Source organism: Octopus sinensis, linkage group LG6 (assembly GCF_006345805.1).
Source record: "Octopus sinensis linkage group LG6, ASM634580v1, whole genome shotgun sequence".
NCBI lineage: Eukaryota > Metazoa > Mollusca > Cephalopoda > Octopoda > Octopodidae > Octopus > Octopus sinensis.
In genome coordinates this window covers 24,958,100-24,986,025 of record NC_043002.1, presented here as the reverse complement: position 1 = coordinate 24,986,025, position 27,926 = coordinate 24,958,100, and the positions used below count along the sequence as shown (strand labels likewise).

At 37.4% G+C, this 27,926-nt stretch overlaps 2 protein-coding genes across 6 annotated transcripts in view; one reads left to right on the top strand and one right to left on the bottom strand.

Moving 5' to 3' along the window:
- LOC115213515 (beta-1,3-galactosyltransferase 1-like) overlaps positions 1-27,926 on the top strand; it is a 71,346-nt gene that overhangs the window by 30,519 nt on the left and 12,901 nt on the right. For 3 of the 5 annotated variants that reach the window (XR_003881767.2, XR_004999607.1, XR_004999605.1), the window contains exons 1-2: positions 21,158-21,168; positions 25,493-25,503. Coding sequence is in view for 2 of the 5 variants with exons in the window: in XM_036503739.1 (XP_036359632.1) it covers positions 7,938-8,004; positions 8,865-9,889 (1,092 nt within the window). In the remaining 3 variants the exon portion in view is untranslated. Of the gene's footprint in view, positions 1-4,983; positions 5,003-6,724; positions 6,813-7,935; positions 8,005-8,864; positions 21,169-25,492; positions 25,504-27,926 lie in introns of those variants that run through there. The other 2 variants (XM_036503740.1, XM_036503739.1) reach the window with 2 other exon arrangements.
- Positions 20,774-27,164, bottom strand: LOC115213184 (zinc finger protein 493-like). Its single transcript, XM_029782120.2, has 2 exons — positions 27,112-27,164; positions 20,774-23,327 (listed from the first exon to the last, which is right to left on the bottom strand). Exon 2 carries the CDS (start codon positions 23,134-23,136, stop codon positions 21,622-21,624), a length of 1,515 nt encoding a protein of 504 aa, XP_029637980.1. The 5' UTR covers positions 23,137-23,327; positions 27,112-27,164; the 3' UTR covers positions 20,774-21,621.

Here is a 27,926-nt window from a genome sequence, read left to right as displayed (position 1 = left end):
AGCCAGAGGTGCCTAAGCCTGAGTGCATGTCTGCGCATTTTTAGCCTAAAGAGAGAGGCAGACAGACAGACAGTAAGTGTCAGATAGTCTACAACGAAGTTTTCACCTCTCTCTCTCTCCCTACCCGTTGCTTTGCCACATACTGGAATTGTTTTTCGGTCGTATTGCTCTTTGCTCCACTGTGAAAGATTGTTTTTGTGCTTAAGATTATGAAAATTTACCGAGACCACTTCTTTTCTGCTGTTACAGCAGAATTTTGCTGCCCTTTCCCCCTTATTTCAATGGGGAAATAGCGAAAAGCATGATTCTATCAACAATTTTTTCGGCGTCAGAGGAAAACATCGAGAATTTGTTTCAAGGCATAGGGTGGAGCATGAGGGAGGAGAGCGGTAAAGATATAGAGGCGTCGCTACAAAGGCAGACGAGAAAATGTCTAGCGAGGATACACAAGCGGAAAAGTCTGAAGTTAATTTTGCGAGTGCAGCAACTCGCTCCTGTGAAAATATTCAAATAAACAAGGACGATTTTTAAAAAGTATCAAAGTTTACAAAAGGAAGGTGAAAATGTGAAGTTGCTCCCTCCCAGTGAATTAATCAACACGGCGAAGAGAAAAACACTGCTACATAAGACTTACCGCGTCAAAAATAGAAAAATTGACTTCGTGACGAGGGAAACCACAGAGAAATGCTTGAGGTCGATATGGCAACAAACAAGTTATATAGCGAAGGGTAGTCGCTTCGGCACTGTAGAGGTGCGTTTCCCTAGCGAAGAAAAAGCCAGGGAACATTCAACAACGACATTAAAGTCGGAAGAGGTAGTTCTCCTGCCTACTTACTTAGGAAGGAGAATTTCAAAAGTCAGAGTTAGTGATATAGCACCCGAAATAGATGTGGCCTGGCTGATAGCCGCTATCCTCATGGGCAGAGAGGAAAAATTACCATTCTACACACGAAGAGATACCACCACATGAACTGGATTGGACAGGCCTTAGAGCTGGTCATCCATGCAAACCCCACCGATTTAGAAGAAAAGCCCACCTCAATTATAATTGTAGAAGATACCAGCCTGATGGTGGTAGTCGAGGGGCGAAAGCCGAGGTGCTATAAATGTAGCGAGAAAGGCTACATAAAGTCGAATTGTAAGAAAAAAGAAACTTTCAAGGGAAACGCAGCAGAAAAGGCAAGGACGCCACCGAAAAAAACGACCACACCGCTAGAAATAGCAGCCACGTCGCGCGCACAAATTACCGAAGTACAGCCGACAGCGCGAGAAATCAACAACAACCAGTAGTGTGTCTACCCCGTGGGGTAAATTTTCAGAGTAACACCCGCACGATTTTCACTAAGAAAAAAAAACTCGGATTTTTTGCGTGGAGTCAAGTACCCTGACCTCCTAATATGCTGCAAATCCCATATTTTGGTTCGGAAGTGGGGCTGAGCGAAGTGGGGGTCCCCACCGGAATTTTCACTAAGGAAAAACATTCGGATTTTTTGCGTGGAATCAATTACTCTGATCTAATATGCTGCAAATCATTTATTTTGGTTCGGAAATTCCCTCGTCCCGGAATTTTCACTATGGAAAAGAAAAAAATCGGATTTTTTGGCGTGGAATTAAATAGTCTGACCGTCTTCGCTCACTCCCACTTCCGAACCAAAATATGGGATTTGCAGCATATTAGGAGGTCAGGGTACTTGACTCCACGCAAATCCCTTATTTTGGTTCAGAAAAGAGGGGACGAAAGGGAGAGACCCCCCGTCTCGGAATCATTGGAATTTTTTTTTTTTTCGTTGAATGAATTCCTGTGACATCCTAATATGTGACAAAACCCTTTTTGCGGTCCGAAAAACGGAGTGGGGTGAGGTAGAAGCCTCGGAAATTTTACCCACTCCCAACATTTTACAGAAATAAAATTTCCAGGCTGTGAATTACATGGTTCGTTATTAAATATATTGTTACGAGACCCCCCTGGAAAGCTTGCTACGGAATCCCACCTGCCGTCGCTCAAACTCGAACCCGGGATCCCAACAAGTCGAGCGACGACGATTGACCAGGCCCGATCGATCAACACATTAACAAGTCCTTTACTCACTTCTGTAACAGTTCGTTATAGTCTCTTTACATAATTCACATATCAACACAATTAACACATACCGTACATCAGCCAATGCCTCACATTGTATTCCATCTCCATTAGCTGCCTAATCCTCTGTATATCTCTCTCTGTCACAGCAGAACAAACCATTACTAACTCGCTGTACAATCCCAAATGCCGACTGCCTAATCCAAACTGCCAACTGCTTGCCCTGAATCCCAAATCCTGACTGTCCGCCCTGATTTCCAAATGCCGACTGTCTCTCCCACTCACAAACTGAATGGCTTATTTAAGGGGTGTCTACAACGAACTTTCCCTGACCGGCACAAGGCCAAAGGTCCCCTAAAGGCTCATTACTCTTTCTAAAACAAAGGACCATAACTTTGTATTGTAGACTTTCAGTCTCCACCCCAAGCAAAGTAGGTCAAGAAGTACTGTACCAGCTGAACTATTCACAGCAATATATAATATTGTGTATATTTGGTATATATATATATATATATATATATATATATATATATATATATATATATACATATACATATATACAATAGCATGGGCAAGACTTCCTTTTGTACCCCCCAAAACACCAACTTTTATTTTTTTTTCAACACAAACTCCCGTTTTCGGCTACGGAGAATACGAATCTGCTAGGGTTTGAGGGTTAGGTTTAGGGTTTTAAAGTTAGGGTTAGGGTTTTAGGGATAGGGAAAAATGTCAAAAATGAAAAAATGGAGAGGCAAATTTCAAGATGCCAATTTTTGGCAATTTTCAGGAATTTTCGTATCCGATAACGGGGGTTTTTTGGCAATAAAAAATTTGGGAGGAAGTCTTTCCAATAGCGTGTATGTGTATGTATGTATGTATGTATGTAGACAGGTAAAAATTGACTTACCTCTTTGCTGTCAAAAAAATGGATCAATTCTCAACAAAACACACTTTAAGCTAGTTCAGTGTTTCACGAAAAACAAAACACACTTTAAGCTTGTCCAGTGTTTTACGAAAAAACAAAAACAAAACTCTTTCGCGTCCAACCTAATTTTTGTGTGGGTGGAGGCAGGGGAAGGCAAATAAGCGATGTCTCATTCTCTGATATATATATATGTGTGTGTGTGTATGTGTGTGTGTGTGTGTGTGTGTGTATGTGTGTGTGTGTGTGTGTGTATGTGTGTGTGTGTGTGTGTGTGTAGCGGGAGAGATTTTATTTTGGTGTAGTTACCAACTGTAACGGGTAAGATTGATTAGTAAACATTATTATGAAATGTCGGAGTCAGCAGTTGTGATGATAAAAATTTGTTGTTATAATTGCATGTTGTAAGATATGAAAGATGAACAATGCCTGAAGTTTTAAGAAAGTATTTATTTACCGTTACGTTACAAATAACTTGCTTCGATGGGCAGGTTATGATAAATCCAAAAGCATGCGAAGTAAAGTTTGTGTTTGTGTCCTCTTCATTGTTTAGTAGTAAATAGAGAGAGAGATGGAATGATGATGTAAGAGAACAGAATTAGAGCTAGTGAGAGTTGTAGGGTGTGGGACGTTGTCTCACAGTTGCTGACAGTAAACTTCATTTCTCCCTCTGACCAGTGTTCTAACTGGTCAGCCAGACTGTTGAGTCATCACCGACTGTGACTAACTGATTTTTGCTTGGAATGTGCTTACTTTTATAAGTATCCAGAAGGATAGATATATTATTGAGAACAATAGATTAGTTGGTGATCTTGTTATCTCTCTCTATTCTATCTTTTGGTGAAGTAGAAGAGGTTAGAAAGGGTCAAGTGGTGAAGACATTATTTCGGCCTAGCTGAAGGCATCTGGAAAATGTAAAACTGCTGTCAGAGAAAAACCATTGTTCCACTGTGGGAAAAGTTTTGTTGCAGTGTTAATTTAAAATCCACTTCATGCATGCAAGATCCACTATCAAGATCCACTATATATATATATATATATATATATATATATATATATAGCAGAGTACCCCAGTAAAAAAAATCATACACATATACACACAATACAATTACAACAAACACACATACACACAAGCATGCACACACACACTGACACACACCTCCCTGACAAATACAAGACAGACTCACACACGTATAAACACACACTGCACTAACAATACAAACAAAACAAATCACTCACAAATGCAGCACATACACACACCCGGAAACTACATAAACCATACCCACATATATACACACACACACACAAACACATACTCAGTACCAACATACACAAAACGCACATGCACACACATACACACCACCCAGATAAACCCCTAATACAACACACTTACACACACATACCGACACACACACATACATATGCACCCTCACACACATATATGGTTGCTCACACACACACCACAAGAACAATTAAAACACAAACATACTCAGACAGACACAACACACACACTCACATACACACACATAACATCCCCACCAACACAAAAATACAAGCATACACATGCACACACACAGACGCACACATACATATGCACCCTCACACACACGTATAGCTGCTCACACACACACCACAAGGACAACTAGAACACAAACATACTCAGACAGACATACACATAAACGTGCACACATATACACACACCATCCTACCAATTATAAAACATATACAGACCCATTTACACACACCACAATAAACTCTGGAACCAATCAAAAGCGGCCCACACACACAAACACATGTCTATACACACACATACATAGAGAAGTGCACAGAGACACACACACTCACAGTCCCCAAAACCACTGAACCATGACAGACTAGCCTAGAAACCAAAAAATCCTTTTAATTCCACATTGCTCCTCCTTCCCCCACCCCAACCAACCTCCCTTAAAATAGCAAACAATCCTTAGTTACACACAAAATAAAAAATGCTAGGAAAACAGGTTGGTTTCTCTCAAATTCTTTGTATACTCTTAAATATATCTCCTTCTCTGTGTGTGTGTATATATATATACTACCAAACAAACTTGAGTTTTATTGAACTCCTAATACTTTTTCTGTGTATGTATATAGATACTACCAAACAAACATGATTTTTATTGAACACCTAATACTTTTTGTTGAGTATTTTCTTAAATACTTTCTTGTAAACTGTTTTTAACATTTTATTATTATTATCAAAAAATGTATATATGTATTTTAATACTTTTGTGACAACCAGTACTTAACACAACAAAGCTTATACAAAGCTTTACATTTTTTCTTTTGACAATCTTTTTCTAAAAAAGTGAAACCGGTCAAGTGAATAAACATCTTTAAAATTGCATTTTCAAACCTTCTTTCATATATATTTCCACTCGTACAGTACCTTATACCTTCACTTTGTTATATATATATATATCATCATCATCATCATCAATGTCGTTTAACATCCGTTTTCCATGTTAGCATGGGTTGGATGGTTCGAACGGGGTCTGGGAAGCCAGGAGGCTGCACCAGGCTGCAGTCTTATCTGGCAGTGTTTCTACAGCTTGATGCCCTTCCTAACGCCAATATATATATATATTTAATAATGAACCATTTCTTAAACATACACGTTATAGTCTATAAATTTAGGATGTTTTTGAAAGATAATATATTTTATCATCAGAATATATATACTTTCTCAAACAACAAAGATATATTTATTTTAAATCGTTCATCTTTCTCCCCACCACCCCCACACACAAATTATTTAGAGCGCGGAAGATTTTTCTTTTTGTTTTAAGTATGAAGCTGTAAAACTTTAAGAGAGTGAGAGTGTTGAGAGAGTTCAGAAACATTTTCTTAACATTTTTCATTTTCTCTTAACACATTTCAGTCACGTTTGCATTCCATTTATATTGTACTAGCTTTAGCAAAAACACTTCTTTCCCTTTGTCGCTTTCCTTCCTTCTCCCTTAACTTGAGCAGTTAAACAAATCCCTGCATGTCAGTAATCCTTGGACACTAAGTGGTTGATATTTAGGTTTTGTTGTTCTTTACTAATCTGAGGCAGACTCAGTTAATGTCACTGTCATGCCTGAAAAGTATTTTCTTAACTAGTAATATGGCATTGCTAAGTAAGAAAATGTGGAATCTGTCCTTAACCCCAGAAATGAAAGTCCCCTGAAAAAGAGTGTTGTATGACATGGTATCCTCATAGTCATCCAGATTATTCTCAAAGACAATGTTGCTCATGGTCGCCACTAAATTTCCTATATTTTGTAAGAGCTAACATTATTTGACCCCATTTTTCAACTTGTAGAAGGTGTGAGTACTTGGAAATATTCCAGATCCTAAATGCCTAATGCCTTTTCTTTGTCTAAGCTAGACATAGGATTGCAGGGTAATCAACTGTTGAGTTGCTGAAAGATATGTCCAACAAGATATCTACAACTATTCAAATTTCTGCAGTTATTGCAGCCTTTATAGATTTCTCTTGTAACAGCCACAACATCCCAATGCTTTGCATAGTGTTGGCAGGAGTTGAAACTCTAAACCAGGAATTTTGCTCCTCCTGCAAGAAAGAGCAGATTTTCCATTCTAATCAAATATTCCTTGGTACAAACTACAGCTGCCAATGCCGAGTCCACCACCGAAGCAATGTAAATATTTGTCACCTATGTCTTGCTTTTCTGATTCAGATTTGAAACCAAAATCAGAAAGTTCATAGTCCAAAGGTCTGAGCTGAAACAGTTTCTTTGAATGAGTTTCATTGAACCTTCACTACAGGTACAGTTTGAAATCCACTAATTTCTTTTTGTTATTATGTACACCTTTTTCAAGTTTGGTGCATATTACTTCAATTTCCATTGCCTTTGATAACATGATGGGAATGTCATTGACATATGTAGATGTAGCTAGTTCCATTGGAATGTCACTAAACTCATCTCATTTCTAGAGCAGAGGATCAAGAGCCAGAACATATTGAATGCAGTAAGGGGTATCTTAAAGGAACTGAGGATGTAATGGAGTGATTGATTTCAAATATTTCCAATAGGTGGTCATTTATTTAACCTATGGACAGGTGCTGCTGTATTAGAAAGTGATCTTGTATCTGATAACTGCTGCGTTTAAAACAACAATCATATAATGATTTTTGAGTCTACTGAAAACTTTAGATTAATCAAAGTTGATTGACAAACAACTGGAACCAGACTTATCATCAAAACTCTTTAGATTGTTTTCAGCAGTCTAGTGTGTGTTCTCAAAAGATATGCCACAAACTGCACAAGCTTGTGCTATTCTGAGTATAAAAGTGAGAACTACACATTCAGCAGATTTAAAGTCTTAGTATTACCAACAAACCCCCTTTATGTGCATCCTTGTCCAGAAGCACCATGACACCCTGGCTTACATAATTAGACATGGTTCTAATCTGCTGTCAGCTTTGCTGTACATCTGACTTACTGAAATGAAACCTGTAAGATAATCCAACCAATCTCAGTAAAATTCTTCTCATGCAACCACTGTTCATATGTTGTTATCGTACACCACTTAACCTTTTCTACTAAAAGTTGCAACAAATATTTAAAGTACATTTTACAATCTACTGTCTCCGGTCTACACTCTTCCACTAAACATCTTGACTGTTTGAAAATGTACATATCCCCCTAGAATCAGATAGTATGCACCTCTTTAGGGTATATCAAATACTGTATTGTAGCATGTTAGCTCTGTTTCCATGTTATGACCATACTACACGGGCCCATCAAACTGCTTTTTATTTATGTATAAATTCATAAATTGATATGTAATATAACATGTGTCATAGACAAAGCAACTTTAAATTTTACATTTTAATCTTCCTAATTTCTATATTGTTTTAAAGATTTTCTTTTATATTCTTTGACAGAAATGTACCTTAAAAAAAAGACCTTAATCACAATTTGTATTTTGCTGTATGTATACTGGATATTTCATGGTAAGTTACTTTCTTAGCTACAACAATGGATAATTGAAATTTCTTGAATGTTAAATCCAACATTTATTTATTTAGCTAGTTATTTGTTTATTTACAACTCTGGGTGAGCAATTATCAAAACATTGTGTGGATTGGTTGAATAGGTCTTGATATATTGGAATGATGTTAAGACAGCATGGTGTCCCATAATAAAACCAATTCCACTGTTGTTCAAATAATACTTATTTTTACAGAAGTATATCACAATGTTTAAATAATTATGTAGTGGCTTGCCAGTAGTGTATTGTGGTGTGCAAATGTAGTTCTTATGCACATTAATAAGAGAGAAAAGATTGGCTTCACATGGATGTCAGGAAAAATACTCTGTTAATCATAGCTAACAATTCATTTAACCCAGGATTGGGCTATAACCAAGGAAACATCCATTTAAGGGCTTGCTTGAGCATTCGATGTGCATCTCTGATGTATATATTACTAAGAATTGGCTGGCTACTTATTTGTATGGTGAGAAGTGAGGATATTGTGTTCATGGTATATGCTTAGAAAAGTGCGTTGAAAACAAAGGTCGAACAGTGACCAAAAATCCTATATTCATAAATCTCTGAAATCTTCTCAAACTTCTGCACTGATTCTGGCATGCTTTCTCTTTTATAACCCCTCTACACTCGGTAACAACAAGCTGATTGGTTGGTATTCAGGGCATATCTTACTAGACATGTATGGTTTCGATTTTAGGTTTTGCTACAACTGAATACCAGTAAAACACTACAAGCTTTGAATTTGAAATTGCTTTGTGAATCATGTGGCTAGACGAAATTTTCAACAATTCTTAATGTATATACTTTACTTTTGCTTTCCAGATGCTTTTCATTCACCAAAGGATCATTCTTTGACTTATTTTAATGAAAGAAGAGAAACCTTAAAAAATACAGAGATCATTCTTCAATCACAACCAAAAGGATCAAAAGTTGATAAACGTTACTATGACAACCCGCAGCCATATGAATATGACTTTAAAAATCTCATCAATGAACCAGTTCTTTGCAGTCAATATGAAAAAGTATTCCTTCTTTATACTGTTCGTACAATTTACAGCCATTTGGATCGACGAAAAGTACTAAGAAAAATTTTCCAGGATATTCCATATGATTCTTTCTCAAAAGACATTGTTGTCAAACATGTTTTTCTTTTCGCCAATACAAATAATTATACAACTGAATCGCTCATCCGTGAGGAGAGTAGAATATACAGAGATATTATCCAGGATGATTTCCCAGAATCTTATGGTAATGTCTACTTAAAGACACTTATGGCATGGAAGTGGAGTGTGGAGTTTTGTGCCAATGTGGAATATGTTATGGTATTAAACGATGAACTTTTTGTTGACCAGATCAAACTTCTGCCATTTCTTCACTATGATCTGTCTCAAGCTGATTATGATAATAAATTTGCATTTTGTTATTGTTTTGGTGGAAGAGAATTAATGCATAACAAACTAAAAAAATTCCGTAAACTCGGTGAGAAAATGTTGTATCAAGGGGAGAACTATCCTATATATTGTCATGGTGTTGGTTACATAGCACATATTAATGTAATCAACAAACTCTATCTGGCATCGTTGAAGAACAAAATGCTCATGCCAGATGATGTTTGGAATGGTGTATTGTCAGAAAAGTTAGGCATCAAACAAAATTGCCAAAACCATCGAGTTCAAGCATCCAAATATTTTGGTTCCATTTTGAAGTCATATTGGAAAAACCCATTCCTTGTGGCGGTATGTGATCATGATAATAGACCAGAAGCAGCAGTACCATGTCTGCAGGGTATATATAAATCAGTTTCCAAACTGAGAAACAACAGTAATGTTCATAATAGGCTTCAATAACAGAAAAATAAAGGTAACATAAAGACTTGTCCAGGTATTCAGATGTTAAACCATTATGCATTTATTAATATCATACACACACACACACACACACACATATATATATATATATATATATATATATATATATATATATGTGTGTGTGTGTGTGTGCACATATACACATGGGAGCAGGCAATGATGGCATTGTATATGTGAATCTTATTTCATGCTGAACTTCATGAATGTTTTACATATTTTGATAGTAACTTTGTAGCAGTAATTTTCTGAGTAATCTTCTGATTATGCATTTTCTTTCTGTGCTTTTTTTAACCCCAACTTTTTAAGATCGGTAGTGAGACATTTCATCATGTAGTCAAGTGCTCTAGTAATTATTGACAAAAATTATAGCTTGGGTGGAGTACCTGCAAATTTTCCATAAGTTCAATATAGATATTCTTGTTTACACTAACTTTTAACATTATGTTGACACCTGCCAAGTAACTGATTTCAAGTACTACACATAATTTGTTTTCTATATTTGCTTTCAATGTTTCAGGAAAAATATAGTGTATCAATATAAGGAAATAACAGGAGATCATATGTATTATTACATAGTTTCCTCTGCTACATTTTAGAAATCTAGATTCTCATCATTCTCATTCATTTAAATATAGAAGAAGAGGTAATTCTACAAATTTTGGTAAAGGAATATCAAGCATGATTTAAAGTGATCCATTATTACTTATACACTATTGTACACTATTGGAAATTCTAAATGTGATCTTTGCCTTACATAATTACTTCTAAACTAATATTATTAAATTATAATGGTAATTTTACAATGAAATGTTGTCACAAATTTAGGAAAATATTTAAATATTTCTTTTCTTAATTATAATTGCTTTTCATATATGATATAATATGCATGATTTTTCTAAAAATATTTAGCATATTTAATACATAGTTTGCTAATTGTTGTGATGTAGAATCTCTGTGTTTCTAATTATCATAACGTAGAATTCATATGTTTATTTTTTATTCTTTCATTATCCACTGACATCACCAAAAGTTGAATGTTTACGCTACTTGCATTTATTGGCGTCTGATTGCTTGATATAGTTAAATAAAATTCATTTAAAACTGGGTGATTCACTGAAGACATAACATGATGCAGGTAAAGAAATTTGAGAAATTTGAAAAGAAAATACGAAGCCGGTTATTTCTCCAAAAACTATGTTACTATACACAAAATTTTATAACATTTTTTCTAACATAACGACTTAAATATATTCTTTAACCTTATAACACAAGCCTTCTGTAGTTTTTTCACTCTTTTTTATTTGATACACATATATATGATGGGCTTCTTTTAGTTTCTGTCTAACAAATCCACTCACAAGGCTTTGGTCGGCCCGAGGCTATAGAAGAAGACACTTGTCCAAGATGCCATGCAGTGGGAATGAACCTGGAACCATGTGGTTGGTAAGCAAGCTACTTACCACACAGCCACTCCCGAAATCTATGGATACGTACAGGGATAAAGAAATAAGTTGTACAAAGAAGGATGGGAAGAAACTTTAAATGAATAGTTTAAAGATGATAACTACTTCTTAACAAAAACAGAAAAACAGTGAGTGGACCCAAATTATATTGGATTATAATAAATAAGAAAAGAGAAAAAGTTATTAATTCAATGATAAGTATTTATAATTAGAGGTTTAACAATTGTCTTGAAGGAAGCTAGCTAGCAAGGAAAACTAATTTTCTAGAAGAAAGAAACTTCAAGGAAAAGATGCTTCATAATTTAGTACAAGTCACCAGTGTATTAACCAGGTGAGTACAGAAAAAAGGTTAGAAAGGAGAGGACAGAGAAATGCAAAGGAAGACGCACTAAACTGTAAAGGGGAGATAAAAATGATGATAATCTTTTTATCATAGGAATATTAGAGAAGGGACCACTCAGGTTGTGTCGACCCCAGTTCTTGACTACTTATTTTATCGACATCGAAAGAACAAAAGGCCAAATCGACCTCGGCGGAATTAAACTCAGAACGTAAAGATTCTGCCAGTTCGCTAAAGAGTCTGCCAGTTCAGCGCCATAATGATAATAATAATCCTTTCTATGAAGGGCACAAGGTTTGAAATTTGGTGGGGAAGGGACTAGTCGATTATATCGACCCAAGTGTTTCACTGGTACTTAATTTATGGATCCCAAATGGTTGGAAGGTAAAGTCGATCTCGGTGGAATTTGAACTCAGAATGTAAAGACAGACGAAATACCTACCACAAGGGGCTAAACACAGAGAGGACAAACAAGGACAGACAAATGGATTAAGTCGATTATATCGACCCCAATGCATAACTGGTACTTATTTAATCAACCATGAAAGGATGAAAGGCAAAGTCGACCTCAGCAGAATTTGAACTCAGAACATAACAGACGAAATACCGCAAAGCATTCCACCCAGCGTGCTAACATTTCTGCCAGCTCACCGCCTAATAATAATAATTTCTACTATAAGTACAAAGCCTGAAATTCTGGGGGAGGGGACTAATCGGTTACATTGACCCCAGTGTTTCATTGGTGCTTAATTTATCAACCTCGGTGGAATTTGAACTCAGCGGCGGGCGAAATATCTCTAAACATTTTTCCCGGCATGCTAACGATTCTGCCAGCTCACCGCCTAAATAATAATAATAATAATAATAATAATAATAATAATAATAATAACAATAACAACAACAACAATAAATAATAATAATAATAATAAATAATAATAATAATAATAATAATAATAACAATAACAACAACAATAATAATAATAATAATAATAATAATAATAATAATAATAATAATAATAATAATAATAATAATAACAATAATAATAATAATAATAATAATAATAATAATAATAATAATAATAATAAGCCCAAATGCAGTACCAGGCAGTGACTCTCATGGCTGCTGATCTTAACTGATTGGAAGTGTTATCATGTACATTGTTTTGTCTTAGTATAAAAGATAGGCTACAGCAAATATTCTGCTCAATACCACAGATTTGCTTGTCAGTTGTTTTACCTTAACCATGTCTCTTAGTAGCTGAGGATATGTGCATCTCTGATCATGAGCAGAAGTAGTGGGGGAGCGTCATAGCTGTGTGTTGAAAGGAATTCTTAAACGTTTGGATAATTCACCTGTCAAAACATGGGTGGTTCGTTCAACATCCTTAAACAATCCTTATTCAGAGCAGAATGGGCTACTCGACCAGAAGAAAATTTTAACTGCAAGGGCATCTGCTGTTTATCTAGATATGAGATCCCCATGTCACACATGTGGTTGCGATGCGTGTGCCTAGTATACCATTATCAGACGGTTAGTCATGATTGGTATACTGGGCTTCGTATATTTTACCCCAGTGTCACTTTGATGGCATGCACTGCTCTCTCACTCCTCAACAACAACAACAACAACAACAACAACAGCAACAGCAACAACAACAACAATAATAATAATAATAATAAATGCCCTGATACAGTACCAGGCAGTGGCTCTTAAGGTTTTCTGATCTTAACTGATTAGAAGTGTTATCATGTACATTGTTTTGTCTTGGCATAAAAGATGGGCTACAGCAAATATTCTGCTCAATACCACAGATTTGCTTGTCAGTTGTTTGATTTAACCAGTTGAGCATGTCCCTTAGTGGCTGACAATATGTGCATCTCTGATCACGAGCAGAAGTAGTGGAGGAGCATCATAGCCATGTGCTGAGAAGAATTCTTTGGGGTTTGGATAATTCATCTCCGGAAACATGGGTATTTGTTCAACACCTTTAAACAACCCTTATTCAGGGACCATTTGGGCTACTCAACCTGAAGAAAATCTAACTGGTCCCCACCTGCAAGGTCATGCGCTGTTTATCTTGATATGAGATCACCATGTCATGCATATGTGGTTGTGAGGCATGTGCCTGGTGTACCCTTATCAGAAGGGTAGTCATGATGGGTACACTGGGCTTTGTATATTTGAACCCCAATGTCACTTTGATGGCATGCACTGCTCTCTCACTCAATAATGATGATGATGATGATGATGATGATGATGATAATAATAATAATAATAATAATTACCTCTCTCAAAATTGCTCAATGACCGCACAGTACGGATATAAAATGTTTGATAAAAATATAAATCATCTCATTTACATGGATGATTTAAAGCTCTTTGCAAAAAATGACCATCAACTTAAGGGCTTACTAGTGATTGTTAAACAATTCAGTGATGACATCAGAATGCAATTTGGCTTCGATAAATGTGCAAAAGCTACCTTTATCAAAGGAAAAATGACAGAAACATCTAACGTGAACCTTGACCAGCAAAATGTCATAAAAGAATTAGACCCAGCGGAGAGATACAAGTACCTAGGGGTAATTGAAGGGGACGGAATAAGGCATTCAGAGATGAAGGAAAGGATCAGGAGAGAATGCTATCGAAGAGTGAGAGCAATACTCAAGACAGAGCTGAATGCAAGAAACAGGATCGAAGCGATCAATGCATTAGCCATACCAGTCGTGACTTACAGTTTCAATATCGTTAACTGGTCAATTACTGAAATATGTCAGCTCGACAGAAAAATAAGAAAACTGTTGACAATGCATAGAATGCACCACCCTAATGCAGATATAGAACGACTTTATCTGCCAAGAAAAGAGGGAGGCCATGGACTTTTACAACTGGCAATAACAATGAAGATTGCTACAATTGGCCTAGACACCTACCTGAAAAACTCTGAGGACTGGATGTTAAAACTTGTCTCAAAACATGAAAACAAGAAAGCATCATACTCAGTAACAAACAGGCAAAGGAATCATCATCATCATCATCGTTTAACGTCCGTTTTCCGCGCTAGCACGGGTTGGACGGTTTCGACCGGGGTCTGGGGAGCTAGGGACTGCCCCAGGCTCCAGTCTGGTCTGGCAGTGTTTCTACAGCTGGATGCCCTTCCTAACGCCAACCACTCCGCGAGTGTAGTGGGTGCTTTTTACGTGCCACCTGCACAGGTGCCAGAGGGGTCTGGCATCGGCCACGTTCGGATGGTGCTTTTTATGTGGGGGGTGGTGCAGGAATATAGGGGAGCACCAGTGGGGAGGGGTGGTTCAGAGAAATGATGACAGGTTGTAGGCAAGTAGAACATAGGATATCAAGAGAGGGGTAATGCATGGTGAGATAGCGTATTGAAGAGGGGGGTTCGAAGAGTAGACACCTATAATGGTGGTGGGAGAAGCGACATCCGGTATAGATGGAGCAAAATAGAGATATCCGGTATTGGTGGTGGTGGTGGTGGGCAGGGCGGGTGCACCGCGATACACGAAGGTCGATCATAGACGAGAGGAGAAATGAACAAATCAGACAAAATAGATAGAAATCAGATAAAATAGTTAGATAGATAGAGAAACATGTATGATCAGTCTAGGAGTGGAAATAGGCATTCAAACTTATCTGTGCATGGGATTATATAGCTGGTAGATGAATGAGAGAGAGAGAGCACATGTTGTGGGTTGCCTTTTAAGTAAAAAGTTGTCCGGAAGAGGGATTTTTGGAGAAGGCGGAAGTGTATTAAAAGGAAACAGGTTTCAAGATGGCATACACGAAGGTCGATCATAGACGAGAGGAGAAATGAACAAATCAGACAAAATAGATAGAAATCAGATAAAATAGTTAGATAGATAGAGAAACATGTATGATCAGTCTAGGAGTGGAAATAGGCATTCAAAGTAAATTCCGAATACAACAAATTTCGGAATTAGACATACAAGAAACAAGCACAGAAAAAGCTAAACGCATGAAAACCCGTGCTAAAACTGCTGCCTTAGATATTCTGAATGATAAATGACAAGAAAAACCTCTCTATGACAAATACCAAAGAGAGTGAATAATGCAGATGTTGACAAAGCCCTGACCCATCAATGGCTAATGGCCTCTGGCTTAAAATCTGAAACAGAAGGGTTTCTCATAGCAGCTCAAGATCAATGCCTACCAACAAGAAACTACCAGGCCAACATATTAAAGAATAGCAGTAGCCCAACATGTCGTGTATGTCAACAACAAAATGAAACCATTGATCATGTTGTCTCCAAGTGCAGTCTTCTAATGCCTACAGAGTATCTCAACAGGCATGATAGAGCTGCACAATATATTCACTGGGTAATCTGCAAAAACCTGGATTTGCCCCATGAAAAAAAACTGGTGGGAACACAAATGACCACATCTCACTCCTCTGGAACTTCCCCATTCAAACTGACAGACAGATAGATGCAAATAGGCCAGACATCATATTGAAAGACTTCAAACAAAGAACATGCCTCCTCATTGATATGACTGTCCCAATCGATATAAACGTATCTGTCAAGACCTACCAAAAACTGAGCAAATATAAAGATCTTGAAATAGAAATCAGCAAAATGTGGAACCTGAAGACTAAAACAATACCTGTTGTCATATGTGCCCTGGGAATGATAGCAAAAGGGGCTGATCGCTACCTAACTCAGATACCAGGAAACCCCAAAATGGCAGAAATTCAAAAGATAGTGCTCATGGGAACTGCTCATATCCTACGCAAAATACTTTCTATGTAATCTCAAGTTTTAAAACAAACATACTTATCGCTTTTTTTTTTTTTGACATTCACTAGTACAACACTAAATACAAAACCAAATATATGGCACACTAAGCATAACAACATCACGAACTTCCAATCTGTTGTCTCTTGAGGTCTCTGGGTGAGACTTGAAGCCAACTTGTACAAATATAAAGCAAAAGTCAAACATAGAATGATGATGATAATAATAATAATAATAATAATAATTGGGACTTTCCTATTCAAACGGACAAGAAGTTTAGAGAAGTAATACACCGGACATAACAATTATAGATAAGGAAAAGAAAAGTTGCTTCCTTGTTGACTCCTCATGTCTGTTGGATTCCAGGATTGCAAAGAAAGAGGACAAAAAACAAAACAAAGAAAATACAATCCCTTAAAATTTGAAATAAGAATTTGGAACATGCGAGCAGTAAAGGTCGTGCCTATAATAATTATTGCGTTGGGAACAATAAGGAAAGATATAAACAAATGGAGATTGAAATAGAATGCCCGGTAGGGCTCCTACAGAAAGTTTGACTCTTAGAGACAGCAAGGATTATCAGGAGGGTTCAAACCACTTGAAAGACTGCTGAAAAATTGTCGATACCTAAAGTTACAGGTAGTAACCCGCTATTCACATAAGTCCTACCAGGAATAAGACCGAACCTGAGCCAAACCAAAATAATAATGAGGAGGAGGAGGAGGAACATATAAATACATGCTTGTATTAATATGTCTGCAAAGTGCAATTTAAAACTCAAATAGCTTGACAAATGACCAGTACCAAAAGTTCCAATAGGATTTCCGTTTGTGTGTTGTAAATTTAAATCTCTGGGTTTGAGTGTTCCACATGGTATATTTAAAACAGAAAACAGAACACAAGAGATTGTCAGTACGATTTCTAATTACACCATTTTACGTACGTTTCATTAGTATACAGTGATTATTAGCTACATAATGTAAAATTACACTGCATACTCAACACTTAATGCCCAGTCGTCAGAGATGTGTAAATATTGATTTCAAATTTTGGCACAAGGCCAGCAAGTTGTGTGAAGAAAGTAAAGCCGATTATATCGACCCTAGTGTTCAACTGGGACTTATTTTATCGACCCCGAAGGATGAAGGGCAAAGTCGACTTTGGTGGATTTTGAACTCAGAACATCAAGAAGGATGAATTGCCACTAAGCATTTTGCCAGGCATGCTAATGATTCGGCCACCTCACAGCCTTGAGATGTGTACATACATGCATGCATACATATCGCATTGCAATGTGAGATGAAGTGGTTTGATCCAAAAGATGAGCAAAAGAAATGTGTTTTGCTTAACACAATGCACCACCCGGTCTAGAAATTGAAACCACGATCTCGCAATCATAAGTCCAACTCCTTAACCACTTGGCCATGTGCCTTCACACACACAGACACACACGCACACGTAATACGTACTGTATGCTTATGTGCATGTGTTCTTGTATGTTATTTGATATAAACTTATTCATCTTCAGATACATGCTATCCTGAGTTACTTCTCTTAGCACATTTTCGTTTCATCTGTATATGTATATACATATATATATGGGGCTGGCCAGATTGGAGCAATCTCAAGAATAATCAGCTGAAATTGCAAGGATAATCTGGTTCTTGACTGAAGATAGAAAACTTCAAATGTATTCGTGGGCCACAATTGAAAAGAAAACAATAGTTGTCTAAGATTTTCAATGCACATATCAATGTGGAATTCTGCAATTCTGTTAAATGTCAAATATACATGCAAGTATGTTAATAAAGGTTCAGATGCTGCAATGTTCGGTCTCCAACAGGAGAAAAGTCGGGATGAGATAACACAATACCAAGTCAGTTGTTACATTAGCAGCAACAAGGCCTGTTGGTGACTTTTCGGCTTCCCTATACATCAAAGGCACCTTCTTATTGAGCAGCTTGCAGTCCACCTTGAAAATGGCCAAAGGATTTGCTTTACCAATGAAACTGTCACTCAATTGGTGGAAGAGTCACGTGAAACCACCCTAACTGCATTTTTCAAAATAATGTCAGGACGATCCTTTCACTCAAACGCTGCTCTACCCTCAAGTGTTCTCCTACTACACATTGTCCAGGAAAAAGATGGGTTCACAGAAAGGCAGGCCAGCCTGTTGATGGGCATCCCAGGATTAAGTTCAACAGTTGTCTTGGACAAGTTTATACAGTACACCCGAATTACCACGAATGCTATTACCTCCATTTGCTGCTTCACAAAGTAATGGGATTGCAGTCATTCGAAGATCTTCGGACATTCAATGGTCATCTTTGCATCACATACAGGGAGACATGTTTCAAACATAGTCTGCTTGAAAATGGCTCACAGTGGATTTGCACATAATCAGAAGCTTCTCGTTTGCAATTCCCTAGCCGTCTACGTGCACTGTTTGCAGTGTTACTACAGATGTGTGAGGCGGATGATCCAAACTCATTGTGGCTGAAGTTCCAAGATGTTCTCTCAGAAGACTACAGACATCAGGCAATATTGCATTATCTTGAACTGGATGGCACCAGTGATGAAATTTACAATAGAGCACTGCTTGACCTTGAGGACAGGGTTATTTCCCTTGGTGGTACTGATTTGCCGACATACGGTTTGCCAGCTATACCCTGGTCAGTATACAACACACTTTCTCCTGCAGTCTTGCAAGAAACATCTTATGACAAAGCGTCTCTTGCCCAATTCCTCAATGAGGTGGAGCCACAACTGCTTCCAGACCAACACCGTGTCTACAACTATATTGTTAGCAGAACTCTTGCTTACTCTGTTCACTGAACTATGGAGGACAAGCTAGTTCACTTATTTTATATACCACTGGTCAACATGTGTGTGTGTGCACATACACACCTCAACTAATTTTCATGCAGTTTATTTTGAATCCTACTTTGAACTTTTTGTGTCCTCTTCTGTCAGCATGGTCTGCGGCAGCTGATTCAAAGTTTCTGCTATGACCATAATGACATAGCTTCAAGTTGCCAAGAGAAAAGTACCTCTTGAGAGAGCTGAATTTTAGGGTCTTCCTAAACCTATTCAAGAATGTTCTAAAGTAACTATAGGCATGAAAATTAAACTTCTCTTTTAGAGTAGCACACCTTCCTCAGGCTGACATCACAGATGTTTGGTTGTATATTACTATATGTAGTATTTATGAACAGCAACTATTTTCAGTCAACATGTATTGAATCTTGAAGGCTATCAGCTACATTACATTTGGTTTTATGCCTGGTCTATGGATGTAAAAAGTTTTCTAAATGCTCAAAGTCTTGTAAACTACTTGATGATACCAGAACAAAGTAATTACATGTTACCAGTGAAACGATGGTTTGTACTTGAAAACTTGAGGTTAAATACAAAGTGACAATATTGAATATAACTCAAAAGTCTCTCCAGGCACCATAATTTTCAAGCTGTAAAATCATTACAGATTTTTTCTTATTTTTGGGATCTCCTTTAACCATGTTTAATAAAGATTCCTTGAGAACTCCGCACAGAATTTAGAAAAGGCAACCACCAAAGTTTATTCTCTATAAGCTCTTGCAAAACTAGTGCCCAGTTCCCTTAGCTAGATAAACAAATTAACCTATAGATGATGTTACTTTTTGTGCTGACTCCAACCTACTGTGACAGCAGAGAATACTAGTTATAGCAGCAAAAAATTTGGACTTTTTTTGACCAGCATGTTAGTCAAAGATAGCAACAATCTCCATAATAAGGGTACAGCATTGAAATGGACTTGAAAAAGCTAACATCAGTTGATGACTAAGCAACAAATTGATACTTTACTAGATTCTAGTACTTTTCTTTTTACCACTTTGTGAGGGAGGAGAGGTAAGAGACCACAACCCTCTAGTGGATGGTATGTATTTATTGTAACAGGCACTAGAAACATTATCAAGTGAGAAAAAAATCTCTTCTATTCTATGACAGTTGTATGTTGAAGTACATGTTCCTAGATAGGTAAGCTTTTACATGTTAAATGTAGCTTCATCTCTGCTACAAACATCTAAGTTCTCCTAGTTGATGTCCTAGTTCTCTATTAAGCTATTTGTCGTCGTCGTTTAACGTCTGCTTTCCATGCTAGCATGGGTTGGACGGTTTTGACTGTGGGCTGGCGAACCAGATGGCTGCATCAGGCTCCAGTCTTGATCTGGCAGAGTTTCAACAGCTGGATGCCCTTCCTAACGCCAACCACTCCGAGAGTGTAGTGGGTGCTTTTACGTGCCACCGGCATGGGGGCCAGTCAGGCAGTACTGGCAACAACCTCACTCGAATTTTTTTACACATGCCAACGGCACAGGTGCCAGTAAGGCAATGCTGGTCACAAATAGCTTAACAGAGAACTAGGACATCAACTGTAGCATCATCATCATCATCGTTTAACGTCCGTTCTCCATGCTAGCATGGGTTGGACGGTTCGACCGGGGATCTGGGAAGCCAGAAGGCTGCACCAGGCTCCAGTCTTATCTGGCAATGTTTCTACAGCTAGATGCCCTTCCTAACGCCAACCACTGTGAGTGTAGTGGGTGCTTTTTACGTGCCACCTGCATATGCTGAGGAAAAGATAGCAGCAGGGGTAAATGAAATCTATGAATTATACAAATAGTGTAATGTAGTTCAGAGTTTCTATAACCTGGATGATCTAATTAGCATTGGGGAAGTTTGTAAAGAAAACAGTGGCTAGAACATGAAGAGACAGGTACCTGTTAGTTCTGTTAATGACATAGGCTTTTTCCAATGAATGTAAGAGGTAGACTGTATGAAGAACGTGCGGAGAGTATTAGGATGTATGGTAGTGGGGCACAAGTGCTGAATACAGAAAATCTGCAGAATAAAAATGAGGTATTTTTGATACACAATGTTAATTTAAGTGAAAGACTGAGTAAAAAAATTGAACAGAAACTGGGACTTTGCCAATGTATGCAGGAGATCCACTGCTCTGGTCTGGGCATGTGATACGAATCAACCAAGAGTGCTGGTTGAGAAAATTCTATGTTAACACTGATAATGTCAAATGTTGGGTCCCACAGACGACATGACAAAAGATGAGTGCTAATACAGAGAGAAAGCAAATGTTAAGTCAGAGATGATAGTGATGATGATGATGTCGATAGTGATTTCTTTCCTGTGTGAACAATGTAATGTTGATTTAAGTTACTTTTATACCAAAATGTTTTACCACAGATTTCACATTTGTGTGTTTTGTCATTTGTATGAATTACATAATGTTTCTTTAACTCTCTAACACACAAATAAGTTTTACCACAAACCTCACAGTAGCAGGGTCTCTCTCCTGAATGAACTAATTTATGGCTTTTCAAATTAGAACGTTCTGAGAAAGTTTTATCACAAATGTCACAGTGGTATGGTTTGTCTCCAGTGTGAACTTTTTTATGCCTTTCTTTATTAGATTTTAATGAAAATGTTTTTCCACATATATCACAAATGTGTGGTTTTTCACCAGTATGGACCAGTTCATGGCACTTTAAGTAATCACTACATGAAAATGATTTGCCACAGGTTTTGCAGGAGTAAAGTTTTTCTCCTGTATGAAGGACTTTATGCCTCTTTAAATTTCGACCACAAGCAAATACTTTACCACAAATATTACAGCTGTGTGCTTTGGAAGCGTAAGTCACTCCTGTATGGAGTATCTTATGCTTTATTAAGTCAGCATTATTCCAGAAGCTTTTACCACAAAAATTACAGTAGAAGGGTTTCACGCCTGTGTGAACCATTTCATGCTTAGTTAAGCCAGTTTTTCTTGAAAATGCTTTGTCACAAATTTCACATTTGTAAATTTTATCTCCAGTATGAACAAACATGTGTTGTTTTAATTCACTGTTTGTTGAGAAAGTTTTTCCACAAATTTCACAGTGGAATGGTTTCTCCCCTGTATGAATCATTTTATGTCTCTTTAAGTGAGAAGTTCTGTTAAAAGCTTTACCGCAAACGTTACAAGTGTACGCTTTCTCAACAGTATGAACAAGCTGATGGTCCTTTAAGATACTTTTGTAAGCAAATATTTTACCACAGATGTCACAATGATATGGGCTTTCTCCTGTGTGAATAATTCTATGCTTCTTTAAGTAACAATCATTGAAAAAAGTTTTACCACAAATTTCACAGTGAAATGGTTTCTGTCCAGTATGAATCATCTTGTGCTTTGTTAGGTCATTTCTTCTTGCAAATTCTTTATCACAAAAATCACATTTGTATAATTTTTCTCCTGTATGAAGCACTATATGTTGCTTTAATACAGCATTAGTTGAGAAAAATTTACCACAAATTTCACAGCGGAATGGTTTCTTTCCTGTGTGAATAATTTTATGTTTCTTTAAGTTAGGATTTCTTTTGAAAGTTTTACCACAAACATCACATTTGTATGGTTTCTCTACAGTATGAACAAGTTTATGTGACTTTAAATAAGTATTAGATATAAATGTTTTACTACATATATTGCAGTGATATGGTTTCTCTCTGGTATGAGACTGTTTGTGCATACTGAAATGTGAAATGTATAAGAACTTTTTATCACAAATTTTACAGTGGTATTTTGTCTCTACTGCATCAACTGTGTTGTCTTCCATCTTGCTGGTATATTTTCACATCATACTATTTTTTTAAATGACAATATGATAGTAGTTTGTAGTTCCCAAAATATTAATCTGACGATATAAGTTCTCTATGCTCTTAAAATCTCAAAGTATTCATTTTAATTAACAAAGTTCAATAATAACATCTTCATTTAGAAATACAGTTTTCAAGATGGAAACATTTCCTGAAATACAAGAAAACCAACATTAACATGAAGCTGACAATAAGAATCAAAGAAATGTACAACTAAATATTAATAGCATGACAGTATCTTTCAAGGATAGCAATTTAAAAATCTATTGATACATCACTCAAGAAACTTATGAACTTCCACAGATGAGCACTATAATATAGATGGCACCATGTTGTACATAATATAGGATATTTCTAAATGTATCAGTACCGCCTGACTGGCCCCCGTGCCGGTGGCACGTAAAAAGCACCCACTACACTCTCGGAGTGGTTGGCGTTAGGAAGGGCATCCAGCTGTAGAAACTCTGCCAAATCAAGATTGGAGCCTGGTGCAGCCATCTGGTTCGCCAGCCCTCAGTCAAAATCGTCCAACCCATGCTAGCATGGAAAGCGGACGTTAAACGATGATGATGTGCATGAAATCTGTAGATAAGTGTACCAATAAATGGTATGAGAGCAACCTAGAGATTACTCACCCCTGTTATGTGTATTGTGTCACACCAGCAAACCAAACCTTACAAATAAGACAAATATACTGAAGTGTCCAAAACATGACTACATATCCAAATCCATGGTAAATCTAACACTTTCATAGGCGTTCATTCTATTGCAGGTTCTGCTACCCTCATTTTTTACCTGCAGATGTTAAAACTGGACATTAATCTCACCAATTTTGGAAAACCTGCAGTGGTCGGTATTCTGCCATTCCTTGCAGAGATTGACAGAATCGTTAGAGCTTCAGACAAAATGCTTTGTGGCAAATGAGTTAAGTAAGTCCTTTTGTGTCCTGAGATCAAATTCCACTGAGATTAATAACCTCCCTTGTTTTTTACGGATGGAGGTTGACAGAATAAAGTACCATCAAGTATTTTGCACTAATTCAATATTTCTGTTATGTATCTTACTCCATTAGGAAAATGTACTCGCCATCCCTGAACACTAACATATCCCACTTTCCAGTGTTAAATCTCCTTCTGAAGATTCCCTATTGGGATGAAACCATTCAGCAAAGAACTGTTCAATTAACTCAATCAAATTCTTACTCTACAGTTAACCTGTATTGAGTTCTTATCCTATTTTTTTTGTGTGTATGTGTTAGAGGTTTCTATGTACACGTGCACAAACATATATATTTACATCAATGTATACATATATATATATACAGTGCTGTCGAAAGGTTTGGGCATACCGGGCAGTTACTCGGTGACCTCAAAAATCTAGGTACCTAATTTTCATTTATGTATGTTGTGGCTTGCTGTCAATAAATAAATATAATAGGGCTCATTGCGTTGACTTGCCCGGAGACCTAAAATGCTACTGATATGTTTGTCTGCATGCATCCATCTAAAAAAACATGGAATGGAATAGGTAGAATACAAACAACAATTGTTTCAGTTAGTTATGAAACAATTGTAGTCTGTATTCTCCGTTCCACTCCCTATGTTTTGCATTTTTATTCGCATTCTCAGCGGCATTAGTTGCTAAACCGTGAGTTGTATGGAGACAGTCAGCTTATTGAAATTTCATTTAACTTCTACATGGTAAAAAGCGTGTAACTTACGATGTTAATAAACATATTTGGCATTCTTTCGATATAACTCGATGGACCAAAACATTTCAGTTCGGCTCTTTCCATGACTGTTGTCAACTGTCAGTTCACGAAAGGGGAGGAGAAGAAAGCTAATGGGTTGTACGTGTGTGCGTGCTTGTTCCTCTGTGTGTACGTGCTTGTTCTTGTCTGTGTGTGTGGTGCCTGTCCTGTTTTTATGCATTTGTGTTGTGGACTATAAATATAATGAAATTATGCCAGTAATGTCGCATTTTATACTTGAAGAAAAAGGGTTTTTTTCTTCAAATTTAAAATACGACATATAGGCAGAGGAGTGACTGTGTGGTAAGTAGTTTGCTTACGAACTACATGGTTCCAGGTTCAGTCCTTGGCAAGTGTCTTCTACTATAGCCTCAGGCTGACCAAAGTCTTGTAAGTGGATTTGGTAGACGGAAACCGAAAGAAGCCCATCGTATATATATATGTATATATATATAAAGTTAATCCAAACAAGAAAACAAAAAGACAACAACGCGAGGATGTGGAACAAATAAAGTATTATTGGGTGCTTAGGAAAGAAGGGAAGAAGGAGGGTATGACGTTTCGAGCGGAGCTCTTCGTCGGAAACATAGGAGAAAGAAAGATCCCGAGGTGGGAGGACAGAGGGAAAAAAATGCAAGTGGTCTTCACGAGGTCACATACTGAAAAGGCAGAAGTGGTCAACAAGAGGGAGCAGGTTTTCAAAAACAGGCGAGCGGAATCAAAGAAGGAATGGTAAACAACGGTGTGTGAGATGACAAGGGTGTGTGTGTGCGTGTGTGTGTATGTGTGTATATGGTGGGCGAAGGCTAGTGGCAAGCAGCAGTAGCGAGTCAGGACGGCAGGCCAGAAACAGGAAGGAATGTGTGTGTGCGTGTATGTATATATATATATATATATATATATATATATATATATATATATATATATATATATATGTGTACGTATGTGCGTGTATATGTTTGAGTGTCTGAGTTTGTTGCCCCAACATCGCTTGACAACCGATGCTGGTGTGTTTACGTCCCCGTAACTTAGCGGTTCGGTAAAAGAGAACGATAGAATAAGTACTAGGCTTACAAAGAATAAGTCCTGGGGTCGATTTGCTCGACTAAAGGTGGTGCTCCAGCATGGCCGCAGTCAAATGACTGAAACAAGTAAAAGAGTAAAGAGAGTATTGTTGGTATAATTTCGTTACATCTATAGTCCACAATACATAAATACATAAAAACAGGGCAGGCGCACACACACAGACAAACAAGCACGTACACACAGATAGAGGAACAAGCACATACACACACACAAGAACAAGCACGCACGCACGTACAACCCATTAGCTTTCTCCTCCTCCCCTTTCGTGAACTGACAGTTGACAACAGTCATGGAAAGAGCCGAACTGAAATGTTTTGGTCCATCGAGTTATATCGAAAGAATGCCACATATTTTATCATATACTGTTAACTTTTTGTCCCCTACACTAGCCGCCTAATTGCTTGAAGTTTACTGACTTCCTACACTTGGATCCCTGGAATATACTAGTATTTTTTAAGAAGAGTGGTCCCGGTGCGCGCACTCGCGTATCCGCACTAGCTAGTCGTGACTAGTCCATCCTACAATGACCACCTAGCGAAGTATATAAAACACAAAATAATTTTTTTCCACAAAGTAAAAAAAAAATTTTAAACAAAGTAAATAAAACACAAAGTAAGGACCGACTAGATAGCGCGGATGCGCGAGTGCGCGCACCGGGAACACTCTTCTTAAATAGTACCGAATATACTTGTATATATGTATGGCTACTATCTTCACAAACGTCTCCATACAACACATCACTGAAACATAAACAACAGTAAAAATACACACGTAAACTACCAATACAGTAGTTATGTTAAATCAATCCGAAGACATCTTATATCAACAGTTTCTTCCATGCTTTCTTTCTCTAAACTAACGCATCCCTTACGAAGAGTCACACTTATCGAGACTGCTAGAAATAACAGCGAAATCATACTTAAATCACACCTCTAGTAGACAAAATATAAGGAAACGTTAGCTATTAGTTTATATTTCTCAACTATGCTGTGGACAAAGACAAGATTGCCATGACTGGAACGTCTTTAACCACAGGCCAAACAACCATATTTCTGTTGTTTAGCCACGTTCTACTAAAATAACTAGAAAAAATACGTACACTTCTACGAATAGGATCAACAGTCAACACGGCATGGCATGGGTAGCCGGAAGTAGAGGCTGAAATAAGCGATGTTTATAGGCTCATGGCTAAACTAAGTAATAATAATTTTGTAAACAATCAGCAGTGGCAGACAGAAAGATAGGCAGTTAATTTATTAGGTACTAGCAGTATCGCCCGGCGTTGCTCGGGTTTGTAAGGGAAATAACTATATAAGCATTTTTAGAGAGTTACTTCCCTTATAGATGCCAATTCGGGCTTTCTTAGCCATTTCTGTTTTGGTGTCTTCAAGCCATGAGGTCGTTGTTCTAAAAGAACGCTGGTCTCCTTGACAACGCTTTACGACGTTGATTTGCTTACACTCCCTTCCCCACAGCTTCACGAGGGAGGGAAGAAGGGGGAGAAGCAAACACAGGTGCAGGTGTTTGAGCGTGGACGCCAACACCGCCGCCATCGACACACGAAAAATTATGCATTAAAATGGAATAAAAAATGATGTTATATTATTTTTAAAATCGTAGACTCATCGTAGTCGCGCGCTAATAGCCAGACGCGCGCTAATAGCCAGACGGGCTCGATATTAATCACGACTATAAGATACCCGAATTTGGTTAAACTGCACCGCAAAATGTGGGAGGAGTTAGGAATCTAAATCGAAGGGGACAGACACTCACACAACTACAGTTTTATATATATAGATATTTAGAAATTTACAGAAATATAGCGTTATAAAATAGAGAGTTATATCTTTTATCTTTAACTTGTTTCAGTCATTAGATTGCAGCCCATGCTGGGGCACCGCTTTAAAGTCGAAT

Bases quoted from the DNA above. Each gene is read 5' to 3' on its own strand.
- LOC115213184 (XM_029782120.2), bottom strand. From the start codon at position 23,136: ATGGAAGACAACACAGTTGATGCAGTAGAGACAAAATACCACTGTAAA.